The sequence below is a fragment of the Anomaloglossus baeobatrachus genome, chromosome 4, assembly GCF_048569485.1.
Source record: "Anomaloglossus baeobatrachus isolate aAnoBae1 chromosome 4, aAnoBae1.hap1, whole genome shotgun sequence".
In the NCBI taxonomy this organism is placed as follows: domain Eukaryota; kingdom Metazoa; phylum Chordata; class Amphibia; order Anura; family Aromobatidae; genus Anomaloglossus; species Anomaloglossus baeobatrachus.
In genome coordinates this window covers 235,212,392-235,233,371 of record NC_134356.1, presented here as the reverse complement: position 1 = coordinate 235,233,371, position 20,980 = coordinate 235,212,392, and the positions used below count along the sequence as shown (strand labels likewise).

The 20,980-nt window shown below is 37.4% G+C and overlaps 1 protein-coding gene across 1 annotated transcript in view; it reads right to left on the bottom strand.

Moving 5' to 3' along the window:
* LOC142302376 (dynein axonemal heavy chain 3-like) overlaps window positions 1-20,980 on the bottom strand; it is a 2,626,214-nt gene that overhangs the window by 2,252,393 nt on the left and 352,841 nt on the right. The window contains exons 11-13 of the mRNA XM_075343433.1: window positions 20,535-20,730; window positions 14,532-14,735; window positions 6,264-6,398 (exon numbers count right to left, since the gene is read on the bottom strand). Coding sequence (XP_075199548.1) covers window positions 6,264-6,398; window positions 14,532-14,735; window positions 20,535-20,730 — 535 coding nt within the window. The remainder of the gene's footprint in view (window positions 1-6,263; window positions 6,399-14,531; window positions 14,736-20,534; window positions 20,731-20,980) is intronic.

Sequence of the window (20,980 nt, the reverse complement as noted above, 5' to 3'; positions counted from 1 at the left end):
TGTGCACAGAGCAGGGAGCAGCGCACAATGCTTAGCGCTGGCTCCCTGCTCTCCTACTTACAGCACACATCAGGTTAATTAACCCGATGTGTCCTGCAGCTAGCTACATGTGCACAGAGCAGGAGCCGGCAGCACAGGCAAAGAGAGCGGCGGAGGCTGGTATCGAAGATAAATATCGGGTAACCGAGGACAGGGCTTCTTGGTTACCCGATGTTTACATTGGTTACCAGCCTCCGCAGAAGCCGGCTCCTGCTGCCTGCACATTTAGTTGTTGCTGTCTCGCTGTCACACACAGCGATCTGTGCTTCACAGCAGGACAGCAACAACTAAAAAATGGCCCAGGACATTCAGCAACAACCAACGACCTCACAGCAGGGGCCAGGTTGTTGCTGGATGTCACACACAGCAACATCGCTAGCAACGTCACAAAAGTTGTTCGTTAGCAGCGATGTTGCTAGCGATGTTGCTTAGTGTGACGGGGCCTTTAGGAATTAGTCCATTCTAACCTTTACCCCTCTTGATAAAAGAGCTGACCAGGTACAATATATACAAAAGATAATACCTTTAAGGCTATGGGTATGCTAAGTTTTTAGAGGCAGTCAAAAACTATGAGGTTTCTAATGGAAACCTCTTCACGAAACACTCCTTTGTTGGGGAGTTTTTGGAGGCTTGATGGGTTATCAAAGAGATTTTTTTACATGTTTTGGAAGACATTTTTTCCTGAATCACATTTTGCAGTTTCTCGATTGGAAAATGCCTAGTTGGGATTGGATCACATAAGGAGCTGCTTCAAGGAATTGACTGTTACGATTCACCTTTGGCTCTGTTTCTTGCGGAGCCATTGGTTTTGTCTATTGCTCGGTTGTTTGTATTCTCTGGGTCCTTGCCGGTGGGTGAGGCTTGTTTAGTGCCTCATTCCGGTAATCGCCTTGCTTTTTCTTTGGGCTGTTTCCACCAGAACTTCACCAGTGATAGTTCTTGCTTTGCAGTGTGCACTTCTGGTTCCCGTGAATTTGTTCTGATTCTCATCCCACTACTCTGACACCTTTCCCTGTCCACCACTCCATCCATCTTGTCTGTGCTCCCTGACTTCCTGACCCTCTGCTTGTCTTGTTCCCTCAGTCCCGCTTCCCCTTAAGCTTCTGACCTCGGCTTGCTCTCTGACTATAGTTCTGCTCCCCATCTGTATCTGAAGTTACCTCCGGCTACTAACATTAGGCTTCCACATGACTTCTGCTCCTCTTTTGTACTTACGTGACCTCCTGGCTCTGACTCTCAGCCTGTCCTATCATTCGGCTACCTTCCCGTCTAGATACTGGTGACATCTAGTTGGCAGATGCTGCGCTACACCTAGGAGCTCTACATATCTCCTGTGTATCTTCGCCCCTTGGTGGTGGCATTACTGTGACATGCACTTTCTTTTCTCCAACCAAGCATTTATTTTGAAAAAACTTGAAGGGGAAGAGAAGCACTCAGAAGACATATGAACAGAAATTGTTTTTTTGCAATTAAAATGAATAGGAAGAGTCCTTCAAGTCTTTTTGTCAGCATTTTTTCCGGAATGTTTTGGAGCAGACACACTCCTTAAAGCCTCATCGTGAGCATAGCCTAAGTGATCCTCTAACTGATGAAGTATTTTTTAATGTTATAGCCCCTGTTTAGTAGTGTTGATTGGTAGTAGGGTCCAGACCTTGAAACCCCCAAGTATCTCTGCCCATTCTGAAGTAATAGCTGATCGATTCTGCTCCTTGACTTGATTAATCAGGGGTTTCTTATGCCCCAACATGAGCAACTCTACTGAACGGGGACTATGAAGTGGTAAAACATACATAGATTAGATTAATCCATAAATATTTTACAAGCGCTTCAATAAAAGAAGGAATTTAAGTGGAGAACATGAGCCATATTTGGTGGATGCTTCACTCTACTTTGGCGGGAGGTACTTTTTAAAATCTCATATTAAAAGATATATTGTAGAAAGTCTTACATAAAAAGTGTGCTACAGGAACATCATTAAATATAATTTAATTTATTTGCTTCTCCAATCCAAAAATCTTGATTTTTTTTCTTGACTTAAACAAATTGACCAATATAAAACCGGATAATTTTTTTTTAATCATAGAGAGATATAATTCTTTACAGCTTTCACTAGCCAATACTCATTATTAATCCTTTGTTTCTGTAAGTAGCTCATAGTGTGTAACATGAATAAAGTACTTATTACACAAAAGAGATCAGTGATTATTATTATGTATGCTTTACCTTATGACTACAATATTTGATTATATGCTGCCCTAATAGAAACTATTGTAATCAAACCCAATGTGAGCCTCACTGCTGTGAAATCAAGCTAGTCTGAGTAATTTAGCCTACCTGTAGATTAAGCCAAATAACAGTAATCATCAAAATAATAAGCCACATTTTTCAGTAAAATAATCAATAACAAAACGTTCTAATTAAACAGCATGTCAGCATGGCATTAATGTAGTAGTTCACCATTTATTTAAGGCAAATATATTCCAATTTTAAATAAATAAGGCTTCTTTTGTAATAAATTCTTATTTTTAAAGCAAGAGCCCCCCTAAAAATGATGTCATAGTTACATAGTTACATAGGTTGAAAAAAGACCTAGGTCCATCTAGTTCAACCTTCCTGCACCAGTTCTACATTTTGTCCCTAAGTCACTTATAACCAACAATATTGTGTGTACTGAGGAAATCATGCAGCCATTTTTAAAAGCTGTTATAGTATCAGCCATTACTACCTCTTGTGGTAGGGCATTCCACAGTCTGACTGCTCTAACTGTAAAGAACCCTTTTCTATTTAGCTGCCGGAATCGCTTTTCTTCCACTCGCAGTGAGTGCCCTCTGGTCCTTAGTACTGTCTTTGGAAGAAATAAGTCATGTGCCAGTCCTTTATACTGACCACACATATATTTATACAAATAAATGAGATCTCCTCTGAGACGTCTTTTTTCTAAGCTAAACATATCTAACTTTTTCAACCTGTCATCATATGGAAGTCTTCCATTCCTTGTAGTAGTCTAGTTGCCCGCCTTTGAACTGACTCTAACTTTTGAATGTCCTTCTTAAAATGTGGAGCCCAAAACTGGATCCCATATTCTAGATGTGGCCTTACAAGGGATTTATAGAGGGGTAACAATACGTCGGGATCACGGGATCTAATCTCTCTTTTTATACACCCTAAAATCTTGTTTGCTTTAGCAGCTGCTGCCTGACATTGCGTACTGCTGCTCAGCTTAGTTGTAATGAGAATACCCAAGTCCTTCTCTGTTTTGGGGTTTTCTATTTAGTGACATCAGACACATATATATTATACTATACCAGATCTTTGAAAATTGTATTCCTCAATTTTAGTGGAAAGGTTTTTTAATAATAACAATTATGATATTTCAGTTATTAGTCTACCAATATAGACTGTTTAATTTAAACAGTTAAAATATTTTGGAGGTGTAGTATTTAAAGGGGCATTACAATCTCCAAGATCCTATTCCAATATGTAGTAGGTGCAATAATATTAATATTAGAAAATTCTTCCAATTACAAATGTAGTATAGTTCTCCTGATTAGCTAAGTTGCTTACCCCATGTGATATCCATGGTTATAACCACTAGCAACAAATTATCACTAAATGAGTGGTTGTACACATGGATACCTAAGCAGCAATCTCGCTTATTTGTGCGAGATGCACCTGTATAGTGCTGTTTAGCCCGCCTGACCTAGGTTTCTGGAGTCATTTATAGGTCACAGTTCAGACACTGCATCTAACTCATCTATATGATGGGCTCCCAATAAAAGCCTTTTTAGTGTACAAGTCCTATGCTAAACAGCCACCCCTCCCCTTTAATGGGGAGGTTTGTGTGGCTGTATCATCAGCATCATGCACCTATGCTGCGGCCACCTTTAAGAGGAGGTTTTGCTATGTTCTGTGTGTGCCTACATCATCTGAATTGGCTCCTATGGTCTTTGATTTTTTTTTATATAGTTCTATGTAGGTTTTTCAAAGCAGCAATGACCTGCACATGAAGTAAGAGATATAAGTAATCAGGAGAGCTATACTACATTTATAATTGGTGGTATTTGCTAATTTTAATATTCTTACACCTACTACATACAGTATTGGCATATGATCTTAGAAACACAAATACCCCTTTAATTTAAAAAGAATTTGTCACTTGCTCAACCAAATTAGTTAATAATCATGTGCTCTCCAAATTATGTCGCTCTTTTCCCTTTTGCATTGTGTTGCTCTACTGCAGAGATATTCACATTTTTTGCATTTGAAGTGCAGTATGTGAAATCTCTGCTTGCATTTTTACCTCTCCCTCCAAGAAACCTCTAATCCAAATCAGCAGCATCTAAGACAGCTAAACTACTGAGAGAGCTGTAAAGCCATGTTTGGCAGCTTCTGGGAGGGAGGGATAAGAGCATATGCCTTCGGACAACCATCTGAAGAAACACCCAGTTGCAATACAAGAAGAAATATCAAATATAGTGCACTGAGAAAAAATTGTGAATATCTCTACAATGGAGTGACACATTGCAAAACACAAAAATGGATGAATCAGATGAGCTCAGGGATTTATGTATGAAACATTTGAGCAAGTGACCGCTCTTCTTTGTAGATGTTTTCTCACTAACACAGTTCATTTTAATGTTAATTTTACTCATTGGTTCTTGGAATAATAATTTCCACAATTGGATGTGTTTTAAAAACGTTCCTGTGCTGAGATAATCTTATATATGTGTCCTTGCTATGTACTGTGTAATGGCTGTGTCTGACTATACAGGTCTAAAGTGGAAGCTATTCTCCATACGGAAAATGGCACACATTCCAGCATGCCAGTGAGGAGACTTTTAAGCCGCAATGCTCCTCTGGAAAATATTCAACAATTTAACTATACAGGGACATGGTCTGATTAAACAACATCTCCTGGGCAGAGGAGGATGCATAAGAATAAAATGACTTATAGCACAGGATCATAGTTGACTCTTTTTGTGATGAATGAAAACATTTCTCTACTTGTTCTTAAAAAATGTTTTACCTCAAAGAAAGAATGATTTGTGATACCATATTGTAATGTCTGTATAATTTTTTTACTTCCTCCCTGTCCAGGAGCTGTGGTATGATCAGACCATGCCTCTGTACGGTCAGACATGGCCATTACACAGTACATAGGAGGCACATTTATAAGATTATCTCAGTACAGGAACATTTTTTTTATCACAGCCAAATGTGGAACTTGTTATTATTCAAAGATCTATTGATTAAAATTATTTGTGATCTTGTATTGTAATGTCTGTATAATTTCTTTTACTTTCTCCCTTGCCCAGGAGCTGTGGTATGATCACACCATATCATTGTACAGTCAGACACATCCATTACACAGTATATAGCAGAAACACACACATATATACATATATATATATATATATATATATATCTATGTGTATATAAATATATATATATATATATATATATATATATATATATATATATATATATATATATATAGTATGATTATCTCAGCACAGGAAAATAATTTTAATCACAGCCAAATGTGGAACTTGTTATTATTCCAAGATCTATTGATTAAAGTCAAATTTGGTCTTGGGAAAACCCCTTTAACCGAGAACGCATACCTGGGGCTTTGCAGGCCTGCTAGGTTACTTGTTTTCTATTGTAGATTTCTATGGTTGCGTGTTCTAGGGTTAAGTGTCAATTTGTATCATGCAAATAATTTTTAAAGAGTTATAAATGCTATAATTATACAGTTATTCAATATATCTTCATGTGTCTCTTATGGAAATATGAGTGTTATTTTTTTTCCACTATACAAAGTCAACAAATCGGGCTAATTTTTCTGACTTTTGTCCGCAGCAACGTATCAGCATTTTTCATTTTAAAAAATTAAATCTAGGAACTGATTGATCCCTTTGGGAAACAAATCAGTCTCTGTAGCCCATTCTAACTGTTACACCTTTCTTCTAACGCCCTCCGTATTGTATGCCTTTACCGGTACGATGTAAAATACAAAATTCAAAATAAAAAAAAACTTTCTTAATTTTACTATTACTATCTTAAAATTGCAGTGTGTTTGTGTGCAGACAGATTCTCTATACTACCTAGCCAGTAATGAGATTTCACTAGCGTTACCAGGGCTATGCCTTTCTCCTGCTTTCTCTTTTCATTTTGGCTAATTGATTGAGAAAGATGAACACAATGGAATTGTAACAAATTACCTGAAAAAGAAAATTCTCAATCCTTGGCATCTGCTGGACACTGATAACTAAACTTTCCACTACATTGTCAAAGCCACAGACAATCTCTTCAACAGATGGATTAAAGCTGACATTCGATTCTTTTAAGAATGCCTTCTGCAGGAGAAAAACAAACTATTGTTGGTCTTTATTTTACAAGGGAACAATAGCTATTTAAATAAGCCATGTTTATACGTTTATTAGCTTTGCACAGGGAAGACATTTTATTTGCTGTAGAAACAGGTAGCACAAAGTAAAATGTTACATTACATGCAAAAAGTTTTATTTATACAACATTAACTGTTTAAAATGGACATAAGATAAACTGATTGAGACCGATACGATCAGGCAGTGCTAAAGTTTCATAGAAAACAAGGATTCTTTTTAGTGATAGTATTCAAACTTTGGAACCCAATACCTATAGAAGGTACATGTCCAGGACATGTGGCAGAACAGACCGCACTGTTTGTGATGGCCGTCACTAACAGATATGGCTGCGCAAAATGCACACTGAGACTGCTGTATTTACATCAGAGGGGGAGCTGGGGGCATACATATTACTGGGAGGCATACATGTTACTAGGGTGAGGAGGTATACAGCATTGGGGGCATACATGTAACTGGACTGCAGGGTCATACAGCACTAGGGTGCATACAGATCTGGTGGTGCATACAGCTCTGGGTGTGGGCATTTATCTAAGGGGCATACACATTATAGGGTGGAGGCAGACAGCACTGGGGGTACATATATGTTACTGGGGTTGTGCATACAGCTCTTGGTGGCATACAGGTCTGGGGCGGAATTCAGCTCTGGGAAAGCAATCAACTCTGGGAGCGAAGTGTGGGTATTCATCTCTGGTGGGCATTCAGCTCTGGAGGAGGCATTCAGCTCTGGGAGGGCATTTAGCTCTTGGGGGGCATTCAGTTCTTGGGTGGCATACACATAACTACAGGGCTGGCATTAGCACCTGGGTGAAAAATCAAAAGAGTCACATGTTAAGAGACCAAGATGATGCAGAGATGCCGGAGAGCAGGCATATAATGGAAGTAACCGGGTGGGTACGCATGGAGGAAGCTGATGTCTTGGCTCCTCTTCATCTGTAAAATGGTAACACATCACATGCTAGCTTCACCTACAGATTAACTTCAATTCACCTGTACACATGTGGATTTAAAGGGCTGGCAGCCAGCAAAGTGTGGCTCAAAGATCCGAGCATTACGGTCTCCGGAAAATTACCACAAGGCCCACAGAATTCATCACCACCTTTGGTGGCCACCCTGTCTGTCCAGGACCCTGGCACTTGCTCGGGTGTGCTGGGTGCTGACTCCAACCCTGTTCACACATCGCCTTTTTGCATTGTAGTTTGACATTTTTCCACTTGTTTTTGCTTTAAACAATGCAGCATTTCATTTTCCCAGCAAAGTAAATGAGATTTGTAAAATATCATGCACATTGTTTATTTTTTTTCTTGTAGATTTGAAGCAGCATATCAATTCTTTCAGCAGTTTTTCAATCCATTCTATTGATTGGGAAAAAATGAATCTAAAAAATGCATCAAAAATGCACACAAAAACACCTTTTTTATGCGGCATTGTTCTTGGCAAGAGACACGGTTAATCACGCAGTAAAATTTAGAGCCAAGACTTAACGTGTGACATAACTTTTTCTTAATGGAGTTGTCCCACAATTCAAGGGCAGACATATCATTAGTGTAGTCTGTGCAGACACAGGGCCCAAGAGGTATGGGATCCCATTACTACCTTCCAAGCTGGTGGAATTTTACATTGTGATAAGGTACTAGACATTAAAGGGCCCACTTACTGTTCTTGCACAGGGGCCCTCTTCTGTCAATGTATTATTTCTTCACAGTATGAATGATAACATGATGATTGCTTTGGGACCTACATTGTTCATGAAAATAGTGGTGAAAAGTTCCTTGTTTAATATAACAGCACATTGCCTTCAGGACTAAAGAAGATATCATAGTACAGAGTTGGCTATCTCCATTAATCTCATTGACATTGAATAGTGCATGCCACAAAACAGGTTATACTGGACTTCTGCTCAGCAGTGGTCCCAGTGTTGGGATTCCCAAAATATCAAAAATGTATCACCTATTCTGAAAATAGCTTATGACTTGTGACAAAGGGACAACTCCTTCAAGGGTACAATGGTTAGGGGGCATGGGAATACTTAAAGCCATAGAAGGTGCTAAATTGTCCAGAGCCTGAGTTGGCAGAAAAATAATACTTATTTAGGAGAAGCAGCCACACAAAAATATTAAACAATTCTTTCTATTTTTGCTGATACTGATGAGCGAGCACTAAAATGCTCGAGTGTTTGGTACTCGAATTGAGCAGGTCGGACGCTCGGACAGACCTGACTCTATTGCCTAGCATAATGGAAGTCAATGGGAAACTCAGAAAGAAATGGTCTGAGCTCCTGGGCTGGAGGGAGAGAAACTGAGGATTCGAGCATATCGAACAACCGCAAGACACTAGATTGAGTACCGAATTTCTCGAGCACCATCAAGTATCGAGCAGCGCTGAATAATTGCTCATCACTACTCTCCACTAAGGTGATGGAGCACCTTCCAAGACAAATTATAAAGCTGGCTTTGAGTTCAATGGGAACTTCATCAGTGGCAGATGGAGGCAAAAAAGGGCTCCTTTGCAAGAACAGTATATTGACCCTCAGCACTACAATAATTCTGTTTGAGAGTAGCTGCGTATTGATTTGGAGGGGAAAACTGGTTCCCATACATTTTGGGCAACTTTGCAGATGCATGGGCTACGTAAAGGATAAGTCTGTCCCTGAGCTGTATATACCTATATGCAGTCTGGTCCCCTTTGTGGACATGACAGGCAGACAGAATGCTATCATTTATGGGGTGTAATGGCTATTTGGAGATTGGAAGCTTTGTAATAATAATAATAATAATAATAATAATAATAATAATAATCTTTAATGCAGCTTTATAATAAAATAAATACTCACACTATTAAAAATAGATTTTATACAATAAATCCCTACAAAATGTTTGGAGTTTTTGATTATACAATTGCTATACTATTTGCTTTGGGAATTATGAGTATTACTATGGGGATTCGTTTTGCCTTTCCCTGGATTAAGCAGATAAGTCTATAAAAGGCTGAAAATTGTGGGGAATTTTCAGCCTGAGATAATTTTTATTATTTACTGTTATTGGACTATTTAATATTATTGTTACTAGTAAACTGCACTTATTAACACTACTAAAATACAGTATATGTCGTTTGTAGGCTCTAATTTATCAGCCACTCATTGCTTCAACTAGTCAAAAAAACAAGTGTTCTATTTTGGTCTTACAAGCTTACATTGTTCCTCTTATAATTTGGAAAAGTTGTTAACATGTCCAAAGAAGAAATGGCACGTGTGTCTATGAAGGCTACAAGACTTTAAAGCTAGTCAAGTAATCCACTCATTAAGATTCAAAAAGAAAAGTCCATTTCGATGGGAAAGTCATTTTTTGCGTTAATTTGTGCTTGTCATAAAGTGACAGTCTTAGGATCACCTAAAGAATGAGGCTTTACATAATCTTTATGGCTTTAGCTATACAAAAGCTTACTAATTGACAGGTGAAATGTGCATTTTACTCACAAGTCTTAAAATTTTAAGTCACTCGCTGAAAAATTAATTAAACAATCCCTAACTTTTCTTACCAGTACGTATAAAAGAAAAATAGACATAAAATAGAAATACTTTAGTCTGGGGAATATAATTAAAAGCCAAAATAACTTTTAAAAATGAAAGCCATCATAAGGATACCTTTAAATGACTTTATCCAGTTTTTCTGCATGCAAAAACAGATGCATTAAAAATTAATAGCTTCTGTGTTCCATCTGTTTTTATCAAAATATACATTGAATGGTTGATTCTGATCCCAAAAATGGCGTGGACATAAGTATCTATTAAAAATTACTGTCTTAATAGAACTATTGACCTATTTCTAGGTCCATAGCCATGGCCAAGAAGTGAATGTGGCCTTACACTAATTTGAGCTGCATTGTGCAAGCATCACGTATACAGGAACACAATATACCGACCACATTACAGAAGTTCTCATACTACATGTAATAGCTAGAGGAATAAAACATGGATAATACACAGTCCAATGAACCAAGCTCCATTTTTTCATTCGCTAGATGTATGTAAAGTTGGGAAAGAATTTTCCCCCTAATAAGGAACTATAAGTGTTTGCCTTGTTGGGTTTCTGCCTTCCTCTGCATCAACATGTTAGGGAATAGGTTGAACTCGATGAACTCACTCATGAAGTCTATACTCAAACTTAAAAACTGTAATTATAATATATAGAATCAAACAAAAAAAAGCTCCATATCCAATTAGAGACAGTTGTTGCTATATAAGATCCATGACCCTGACGAAGGTTACAAACCAAAACTTGCGTCGGGATTTGATTCCAGCACATCAGAAGAAAGTTATGACTGCAGGTAATACTTCCTAATACCAAAACCTATATTTATTAAATATTTATCTGATATTACTTGAGTCATAGCCTGCTTCTCTATCAGCAAATCTTACTACTATTACCACATGCACTGTTATCTTTTTTCCTGGGCTTAGTATTGAGTATTTCTCCCCTATGTTAAATATTTTTGTTGTGGCCAGAATTTTAGAGATTCATTCTGAGTATTGTTATTATTCTTGTTTGATTTTTGCTGCTAGATTTATACAGTCTCTTGTGCTACTCTTCTTTTTGGTTATTATTTTCATCATTTATTATGCCTTGTAATATACATTTTTAATCTTATTATTCAATAAAATACATTTGATATTACTTGTATTTGCTATTTTTTTCTCTATCGGTAGTATATAAGATCCATATAGAAATTTATAAATGCTAATGTACAAAGCAAGATTTTAATGGAGCCATTGAAAATTCCCAACAGGAAATTTTGCATAGAACTTTGGACACAAACATTATAAAAGTACGAACTAAACTTTGTTTTTCAAAACAGAAAATTCCTAATCACTAAATAGTGTTCCACATTGCTAAGAAACTGAATAGGCTGCACCACCCATGAGAAGAGACACCAATAAATTGAAATTTTGGAAAATCTAGGCTGAAAATTACTTTGCAGAGGGATGATATGCTGTGGATTTTCTAGGCAGAAATATATTACAGTACTAATAAAATTTATAACTTTTATCCAATCCCACTAAGCTGACTCATGATTTTCTTCTGTCAATAAAACATTGAAATTGGAGGTTAAAGGTACAAAAATGTATTATTACTTAAGCTAACCCTGTTGGTTTGTTTAGCGCTCTCAATTAGAGTTGGTGTGAATTTATTCCCAGGCCAGTGACCAAATCAGTATTCTGGATGGGAGTCACCATGATAACCTCCTCCTTCAACCCAGCTTTTGCAGTTTTTATTGATTAGCCAGCTTGTTGTGCCAGTTTGTCTAATCAAAAAAAGAACAATGGATGTACAGAGCTACGAGGAGGTTCAAAGGGTTCTTGTTCAGTGACCACAGATTACTGACTGGGCTGATGCACCAGCTCCAGTGAATCGATATGCGCCAACTCTACTCTCTATATTTTTACAAATGCCTAGAGTTCTTCAAAAAGAAGTAAAAACTCGAATTGAAATATATTAGCATCAGTATAAAAAGAGGTTTTATTTGAAGCTAATTAATGCAAAAAATCACAAACACTAAAAATGACAGCAAACTTTTCTTACAGAGAACCTGTAAGGAGATTCATGCTGCACCATTGCACCATTTCTATGTTTAGGCTTACTAAATCTCTTTTAAAATTGCTTTTCTTGCCACCTACCACTTAATCAAACTAATTTTTCAACTTCCGGTCAACGATGTGCAAAATGTGAAAATGTGTGGCTGCTTGCTACTTTTTCCACAATTTTCAATATTTGGGACTCACTTGCTAGCAAAATTCTGCATGTACTAATTAATAAATGTGGACAATTGTTTGATAAAAGCCAAGCAAAGGGAGATAATTGCTAAACAATCCCTCTGACTTCACACCATTTTGCTCAGCTTGGCTGACAGATCTTTTCTGAGCCTAGCAGGGTGCACAGAGAGGTCTGTTCTTGCTAGGATCAATCTCTTCTCCCTTTGTCTTTCTCATTTTACAAGTTTTGCTTTCTCTTAAATAGCATTTTGGAGTAAAACATAGATGTGTGTATTGAAGGAGCCTGTGTGTTACTCATGTTGGTCGGGATTTGAGCAGCATACAACTTCTTACAGGTTCCGTTTATAGTCTCTAAATACAAAATATAGCAGAAAGAAACAAAGTATAACTGAGTCCTCTTTATTCCAGATACAGCGCAACCACTCTCTATGGACTGTGTCTAGTATTGTAGGTAAAAGTAGGAAGCGTATTCTGGGAAAACCAAGAACTTTTTTTTCTATTGCTGGACAGTAAAGTTCATTGTTCTTATCAAGCACAGACTTCCCAAAAAAATCTGTGTGGTGCTTAGGTACGTTTGGTGCTTAGCCCAGTGCGAGCTGCTTGCAGTCTGTGAATGCCTCTCAATGAGGCAAAATCAGCATTATTGGATGTAGTGTGTACCAAACATAAAGTAAAAAAATGCTGCCCTCTCCCAGAAGTGCTCTGTAAACAGCTGGCTGTATTTGGGCGGAAAGCCAAACCTACTTCCAAAGGGGTTCAGGTTTTGTCTGGTCCCAAACTAACAATTTTCTAAAGTCCAGTAAACCCACCAAACTTGGACTTCAACGTCATCTCCCCATGAATAAGCGGCTATAACCTACGCGAATCATGCGTTGGGGTTCTCCACACAGAGACTGTCCTCCACCCTGCACCTTTTCTGGCACTGGCACTTTAGTAGGTATATTTTTATCCTTTGTATCTCAATTTTTGGATGACTGAACCATTGCTGCTATCAGTCCTATAGTATATTTCCTAATGGACACTTTATATGAGGTGTTGGCAATGTGCATTATCCACAGCATCCATTTTGTCTGTGTCTCCATGTATTTTATGTATCTGTTTATGTGTAATTTGATTTGATATAATCTTGATATCGATGCACTGTGCATTTACTGTAAACATTTTAGTCTATGTTTACACATGTACTTCCTTATGTCACAATAGGTTCCCTTGTTGAACCTTTTCTCCCTGCCTTTTTTGTATTTTAACCATGTATTAATAAAGAATTTATAATATTTTTGGACCTTTAAAACTCTTTTACTTTTTTTCTCATCTCTAGTTATGTAGCTTCTCTCATACTTCACCTTCTCACATATAGACGGTATAAGTCAAAGCACTGTGCAATTTGACAATATATACTTCTGACAATAGTGGTGGATTTGAGCAAACATGTAAGTGGCTCGCAAAAAAAAGTTACATTGAAAACAATCCAATTTTGACCATATGTTTTGATACATAATATATAATATCCATGTCTTTAATTGTGGTTGACATGTATTTTTATTGTCACATAGATATATACATGACAGTATTGATCATTTATAGGGAAGATTTGAAGTAATTTTTTCATGCAGGAAATTATGCCAAATAATAAACAAACAAATGTGTTTGTCAAATATTTGCATGTGTTATGGTGTATTTTTCCTTTTCAACTTACACAAGGATGCTTCATCGCCATCTGTATTTACGGCTCTGCAAATGGGCTTGATTTCTACTACAGATTTAGTGCCAGGATTTTGCTAAGAATGACAGAAGTTAGTGTTGCATGACACTGTCAACATACATATTTATGCTTTGTGTGGAAATAATGATTTGTAATTCAAACCATCAAAGGGATTTTTTATCAGTCTCGCAGACTAAGTGCCATTATTAGAAGAAAACAAAGAGCGCTGTCACATCTCTCATGTCAGCCATATACCTCATATACAACACTTACAAGAAGAAATAAATGCAGATTATCATTAAAGTGTCAACGTGGCCCATTCCGATAAGAGGGCTTTCATCTATTGATAGAATGAGCAAAGGAAAAGGAAATCATAGTCCTACTTGGTTTTCGAGGCAGAGTAAAAGGTTACAGGACAGGTTAAAGAAATATAAATTGCGAGAGATAAAAAAGAGGTAATAGAGAAAAGAAGGGATCGAGAAAGAGAGAGGGAAAGAAAGAGAAAAAGGGGAATGAATGACTCCCTGTAATGCAGTCATCTTAAATATTACATTGTTTAAATATTTCAGCGTCTTCACTAAGGTTGATATAAAAGTTAGTAAATTAGACATACCATAAATAAAAAAGTAAGATGAGGTTTCACTGGGTACAAAACACTGTCAGATGGATAATTCCCTTCATAGTGATTCCCTTCAGAGTAGGTTTCAATCATTTCCACTAGGTCAGTTAGAGAGGTCTCCACAATACGTCTTTGAAGATTGGACATTAGAGTTGCCAAGCTATAAAATAAATGATCCATTTTCTTTCTCCGTAAACCCTGGTAGAAAAACAACACATAGATGAAAATCTCGACTTTGCCATCTTGCTACCTCCGAGACAAAGAAAAATGTGCATTGTCAAGCAAAAGGGTAACAATTTTGATAACTTTTTAATTTTAGGCTGACCATCAACTACATCCTTGAGCGTGAGACTACATCCATTTTATAGACAATCTTTTGGCTATCTCATACATAAATTTGACTTACAACTATTTAGGATATGATTAGTTATGCAGATTCTTGTCATGTCACTGCATTGTTACTGTTTTCACCTAAAAATCTAAACTTAAAATGTTATTATTTTGTTAGTATTATGTAAATCCACCTTTGACTTTCAACACTGTCTGAATCCTTCTGGGCATGCTCTCGATCAGATTCAAGCATGTCTCAACCAAAATATCATTCCAGGACTCTTTTACACATTCCCAATATTGGTACATTCTGGTTGACTCACTTTGGTATGTAAAAATAAAATTTGGTAAAATTTGGTATGTATAGCCTTTTCTTCAAATCTACACACAAGTTTTCGATATGGTTAAGGTCAGTGAACTGTGGGGGCCAATCCAGCACGTCTACTTAATTGTCATCAAACAATTTCTTTCCCAATCTCAATGCAGGTCATTGTCCTGCTGTAACACTATGTCGTACTTTCATACCCAGAGTGTACGAAGTAACTTTATCTTTTAGAATACTCACATATAGCTCAGAATTCAGTCCATCATTGATACTGGTCAAAAATACAAAGCTTTTAGCTATGAAACAACCCAATATTATTAGGCTTCTTCCACCAAAGTTGATAGTGCCTTCAATTTCTCAGTCTGTTAGCCCCTTTTCCCCTTTTTTCTTCAAGACCCATTTGCACTCATCAGAGCCTAGTCTACTGACTTTCATCTTAGTGCTTCATATCACCCATTTTCAAACTTGTACTGTCCACTTTTAGTACTTCTCTGCAAACTCGAGCCGACATTTCTTAGGATGACATTAAATTGAAGGATTTTTCACCTTTTTTCAGGCCACCATTACAGACCATTACAGACACATGGTGCTTGCATGCATGTCTGTGATCTCACTATTACAAACCATATGAGCCATCTCCATTGCTGTGTTTTGCCTGGACATCCACCTCTTGGCTTTGAATGAATGGGCGGACTTTATTTTTGTATTCTTCCAACTCTCATGGCACTCACAAGATGAGCTGGATGAAGCTGTTTTTCTTTTCTTGGCAAATGTTCTTCATGGATGCTCAAACAGTGACCTTTTACTTGGGAATCAAGCTAATAACATACTGATAAAGTAATAAAGCCAGCACACTGGATATAGGAGGTAAAACCTCAGCCCAAAAAGAGGCTAAATTGGTTCAGTAATGTTGCAAAAAGTGAAGTTTCATTCCAATTCAGCACCACAGAAAAAGTCCAATATTTCTACCTCTTTGAGGTCTTTGTCAAGGATATCTGTGTAGGAGAAGCCAGGGTGCATACATATAAGGTAAACTAGGAAGTTCATGCGTATTGCACTCGGTAGGGTATGGTAGCATAGATGTCCTGACACCTAGCACACATATGGTGGATCCGCTCTAGCTTATGCTGCCATACCCGTATGGACTCGAATTATTAAACCAACTTTGTCTTATTTGGTAATAACACTGATATATTATGAAGAATGCGAAAACAGGACTGAAATGCATAACAGTTTTTACTAACTTATGTATAGGACATTCAAGACAAACTTGAGCATACCCTCGTATTTTTGTAAATATGTTATTATATATTTTCATGGGACAACTCTGAAGATATGACACTGTGTTACAATGTAAAGTATGCAGTATATAGCTTGTATACAATTGTACCTCTAAATATCTCAACAGACCCATTAGTGTGAAAACATGGTGGTGAGAGTGTCATGGATTTGGGCTGCATAAGTGCTTTCAGCTGTGGGAAGCTACAGTTCATTAAAGGAACCATGAATGCCAACATGCCATTTGACATATTGAAGCAGAGCATGATTCACTAACTTCCAAAACTAGGCAGGAGGGCAGTATTCTAACAGAATAACAACCCCAAACAAACCTCCAAGACTACCACTGCCTTGCTAAAGAAACTGAGGGTAAAAGTGCTAGACTGGCCAAGCATGTCTCCCGACCTTAACCCCTTCAGCCCCCGGGCACTTTCCATTTTTGCGTTTTTGTTTTTTGCTCCTTTTCTTCCAAGAGCTGTAACTTTTTTATTATTCCGTCAATCTTGCCATATGAGGGCTTGTTTTTTGCGGGACGAGTTGTAATTTTAAATGAAACCATAGGTTTTACCATATATTGTACTGGAAAATAGAAAAAAAATTCCAAGTGTGGAAAAACTGCAAAAAAAGTGTAATCGCACAATAGTTTTTGGGATGTTTTATTCACCGTGTTCACTATATGATCAAACTGATATATCTATGTGATGCCTCAGGTCGGTGCAAGTTTGTAGACACCAAACATGTATAGGTTTACTTGTATCTAAGGGGTTAAAAAAAATTCACAAGTTTGTCCAATAAAAGTGGCGCACGTTTTGCGCCATTTTCCGAAACACGTAGCGTTCTTATTTTTTGGAATCTATGGCTCAGTGATGGCTTATTTTTTGCGTCTCGAGCTGACGTTTATAATGGTACAATTTTTGCGCAGATGCTACCTTTTGATCGCCTGTTATTGCATTTTGCGTAAAACTTGCGGCGACCAAAAAACGTAATTTTGCCGTTTGGAATTTTTTTGCCACTACGCCGTTTACCAATCAGATTAATTGATTTTATATTTTGATAGATCGGGCATTTCTGAAAGCGGCGATAGCAAATATGTGTATATTTAATTATTTTTTAACCCTTTAATTTTCAATGGGGGGAAAGGGGGTTGATTTGAAATTTTAGGTTTTTTTTTTATTTTATTTTTTAAAACTTTTTTTTTTACTTTTTTTTTATTTTACTAGTCCTCCTAGGGGGCTATAGCAATCAGCAATCCGATCGCTGATCGCTATCTGCTGATCACAGCAATACAGCTGTAATCAGCAGATTCAGTCACTTTGGTTTTCTGCTCTCGGCCGAGGGAAAACGAAAGTGAAACATCGTAGTAGCAGGCGTCATCACATGACCCTGTGCTACGATGGCAACCACCGATAGTCACGTGATAACACACACGACTTCCGGTGGGGGCGGCGGTAAGTAACAAACATGGCCGCGCGCATTTAAATCTTGCTGCCAGACTTTGGCAGCAAGATTTAAGGGGTTAATGGCCGCGGGTGGAAGCGATTCCACCCGTGGCTAGCAGGCACACATGTCAGCTGTTGAAAACAGCTGATATGTGTGCCGATCCACGCCGCCTGCCCGCGGCAGGGGGCGGGGCTTAACGGGACACGATCCTGGATGGATAGATCCGTCCAAGGTCGTGAAGGGGGTTAAACCTATTGAGCATCTTTGAGTTATCCTCAAACAGAAGGTGGAGGAGCATGAGGTCTCTAACATCCACCAGATCTATGTCATCATAGAGCAGTGGAAGAGAATTCCAGTGGCTCCTGTGGAGCTCTAGTGAACTACATGCCCAAGAGAGTTAAGGTAATGCTTTAAAATACTGGTGGCCACACAAAATATTGACACTTTGGGTATTATTTCGAAAATTTTCACTTCAAGGTGGACTTGCTTTTGTTGCTGGCAGTTTAGATGTTAATGACTGTGTGTTGAGTTATTTAGAGGGCCTACATAATTTACACTGTTTCACAAGCTGCACACGTTGTACTTTACATTATCTCAAAGTGTCGTATCTTTTGTGTTGTCTCATGAAATGGTGTAATGAAATATTTACAAAAAATGTGTGTTCTATATATAGATGAAAAGTGTTCACAATACATTTGTTCTATAGTCATCGCATTGATGATGATTTTAGTTTGTAGTGGGACAGTACGTAAGTTATAGGAGCTTCTTAACTATTTAAATTGGTGGGGGTAACACACTTTGAAGCATATTAGTTAAGAAGTGAGTTTATTTGCACTTGTATATTTTTTTGAATGGGAACAAAATTCAAACTAAAACATTTTAGTTAGTGGACCAATGGATTTTTTGGCTTTGACAGTTATCACCTTAAAAGGTAGAAGGACAATATCACATTTTTTACATATGTTACATACTATATCTAGATAAATTGAATTCAGGTTTGTTTTTTTCTAAGATGAATATAGTTGGAGTTAGCATCAAGGTAAAATATACCCTGGCTCTGTTATACAAACAGAAAAGCTGGAACACCCGAAGGAAATGAGAGTTTGGGAAAAAAAGGGCAAACTGAAATTGGTATATGTCCAGTAAGTCTAATTATCATTCATGCCAGATTTAAAATATTTTCATGAAAAATTGTGACAGTTTATGTAATGTTCCCTATTTTAGCAGGTATTTTATAGCAAGCTATCCTTGCACTATCATTCCCTAATTTATGGTTAAAAAGTAAAATCAAAGAGACATAGGGCCAGTAAAATGAATTCACTTCTGGTATCCCCAATGATCCTTTAATGCGTTGGATATTGCTTGCATAAATGGCTATATAGGTAAGGAGAATTTTGTTTCATGCTTAATCTTTGCAAAAGAGGAGCCCAAAATGGTTAGATTTTACATATAATTATATATTTTATCTTTTTATTTTTAAAGTATGCATCGTAAATAGGGCAAATAATAGGGAAAATATTTGGCTTCACGAATATCCGACGAATAGGTCGCTGCTATGCGAATATTCGATGCGCAATGTAAGTCTATGGGAAGCTTGAATAGTTCCGAATAGGTGTTATTCGGGTTTCCCATAGACTTACACTGTGCATCGAATATTCACAAATAGTCGAATAGCTGCGACCTATTCGGCAAATATTCGCAAAACCGAATATTTGAGGTATTCGATCATCCCTAATCGTAAATAGAGTTGAGCGAGTACCTTAGTATTCATACTCACTATATTCATAACGGATACTGTCTAATACTCGTGTATTTGTTCCGAATCTGTGCAATGCAAGTTAATGGTGAAAAACCTGCAAAGTAACGAATAAAGCGATTGCTGTACTATTCGTGTGAGTAGCGAATAGTGCGGAATTCAGGTTACTCGTTACGTTGCGAGTATTACCCATTGACTTGAATTGCACATGCTATTTGGAACAAATACGCGAGCGAGTATTAGACAGTACTCATTATGAGGATAGTGAGAACGAATAGTTAGGTACTCGCTCAACTCTAATCGTAAATTAAGGTGTAACACCAGAATGACTGTAGGAAAATTTTTAAGATAATCTTGAATTAAGGTTGACAAATCTTTGTGAGTTAGTGGGGGCATTGGATTGGATCCCAACATTAAGCGTCCTCTTTATGTTTATTTGGCTGAGATGGAAGTAATCACATTGCATCTAGTTAGCTGTTGATTTTTTTTAGATAGTTATTTAGTGGCTAATGCACAACTGCATCTTTTTCTGGGTATCCTGCAAATCTAATTGCATACCTAAAGGTCAACTATTAGACATCAATCTATCGTATCACACAATTGACTACATACTTGATATTTAAACAACACTGAACTCCTATACTTGTATACCTGCATACATGTGTAAGACTCATCCCAGTCCTTCGATCCATGTAAAGAAGAGTCATCCATTAACTCCTCCCTATTGGTCTCTGTATAAATAATCTAACATTGTGCTAAAAGATCTGCTATACTTGATAATATTACATTCCATCACCTGCAGGACAGATTTTACCCTATAAATTTGTAACAACAGGTCAGAGTTATTGTTTTATGGTTTTAGGCTCACCTCTTCTTCTGGCATTATAGATTCTATGTCATCTCTGTTTTGTCCTACAATGTCACAACACTCCTTCATCCATGTTTCTTGTAAAAGTTTAGCCCTCTTTTGTACGAGACTGATCATGTGCGTTACAAGCTTGTCCAGGGGCATAGGAACACTTTTCAGGAGACTTTCCACATCAATCAAACTAAAAGTTGCATAACTGAAATCAAAATAGTTAAAACAGGCTTGAATATAGTAGAATGATAGAACAGCCCCCATCATCAAAACATATTTAAGTCTCATATATTAAATGATATCCATCTGCTCACCACAGAGCATGATACAATTATCTAGTTACTGGCAATATATCCTACATTTAAGTGAGTCAAAGGAGTTGGAAAATCAGCAGGATTACATTAGTGATCAGTCATGTAGTGGAAGGTCAAAATGAGTGATTATAGTCATTTACA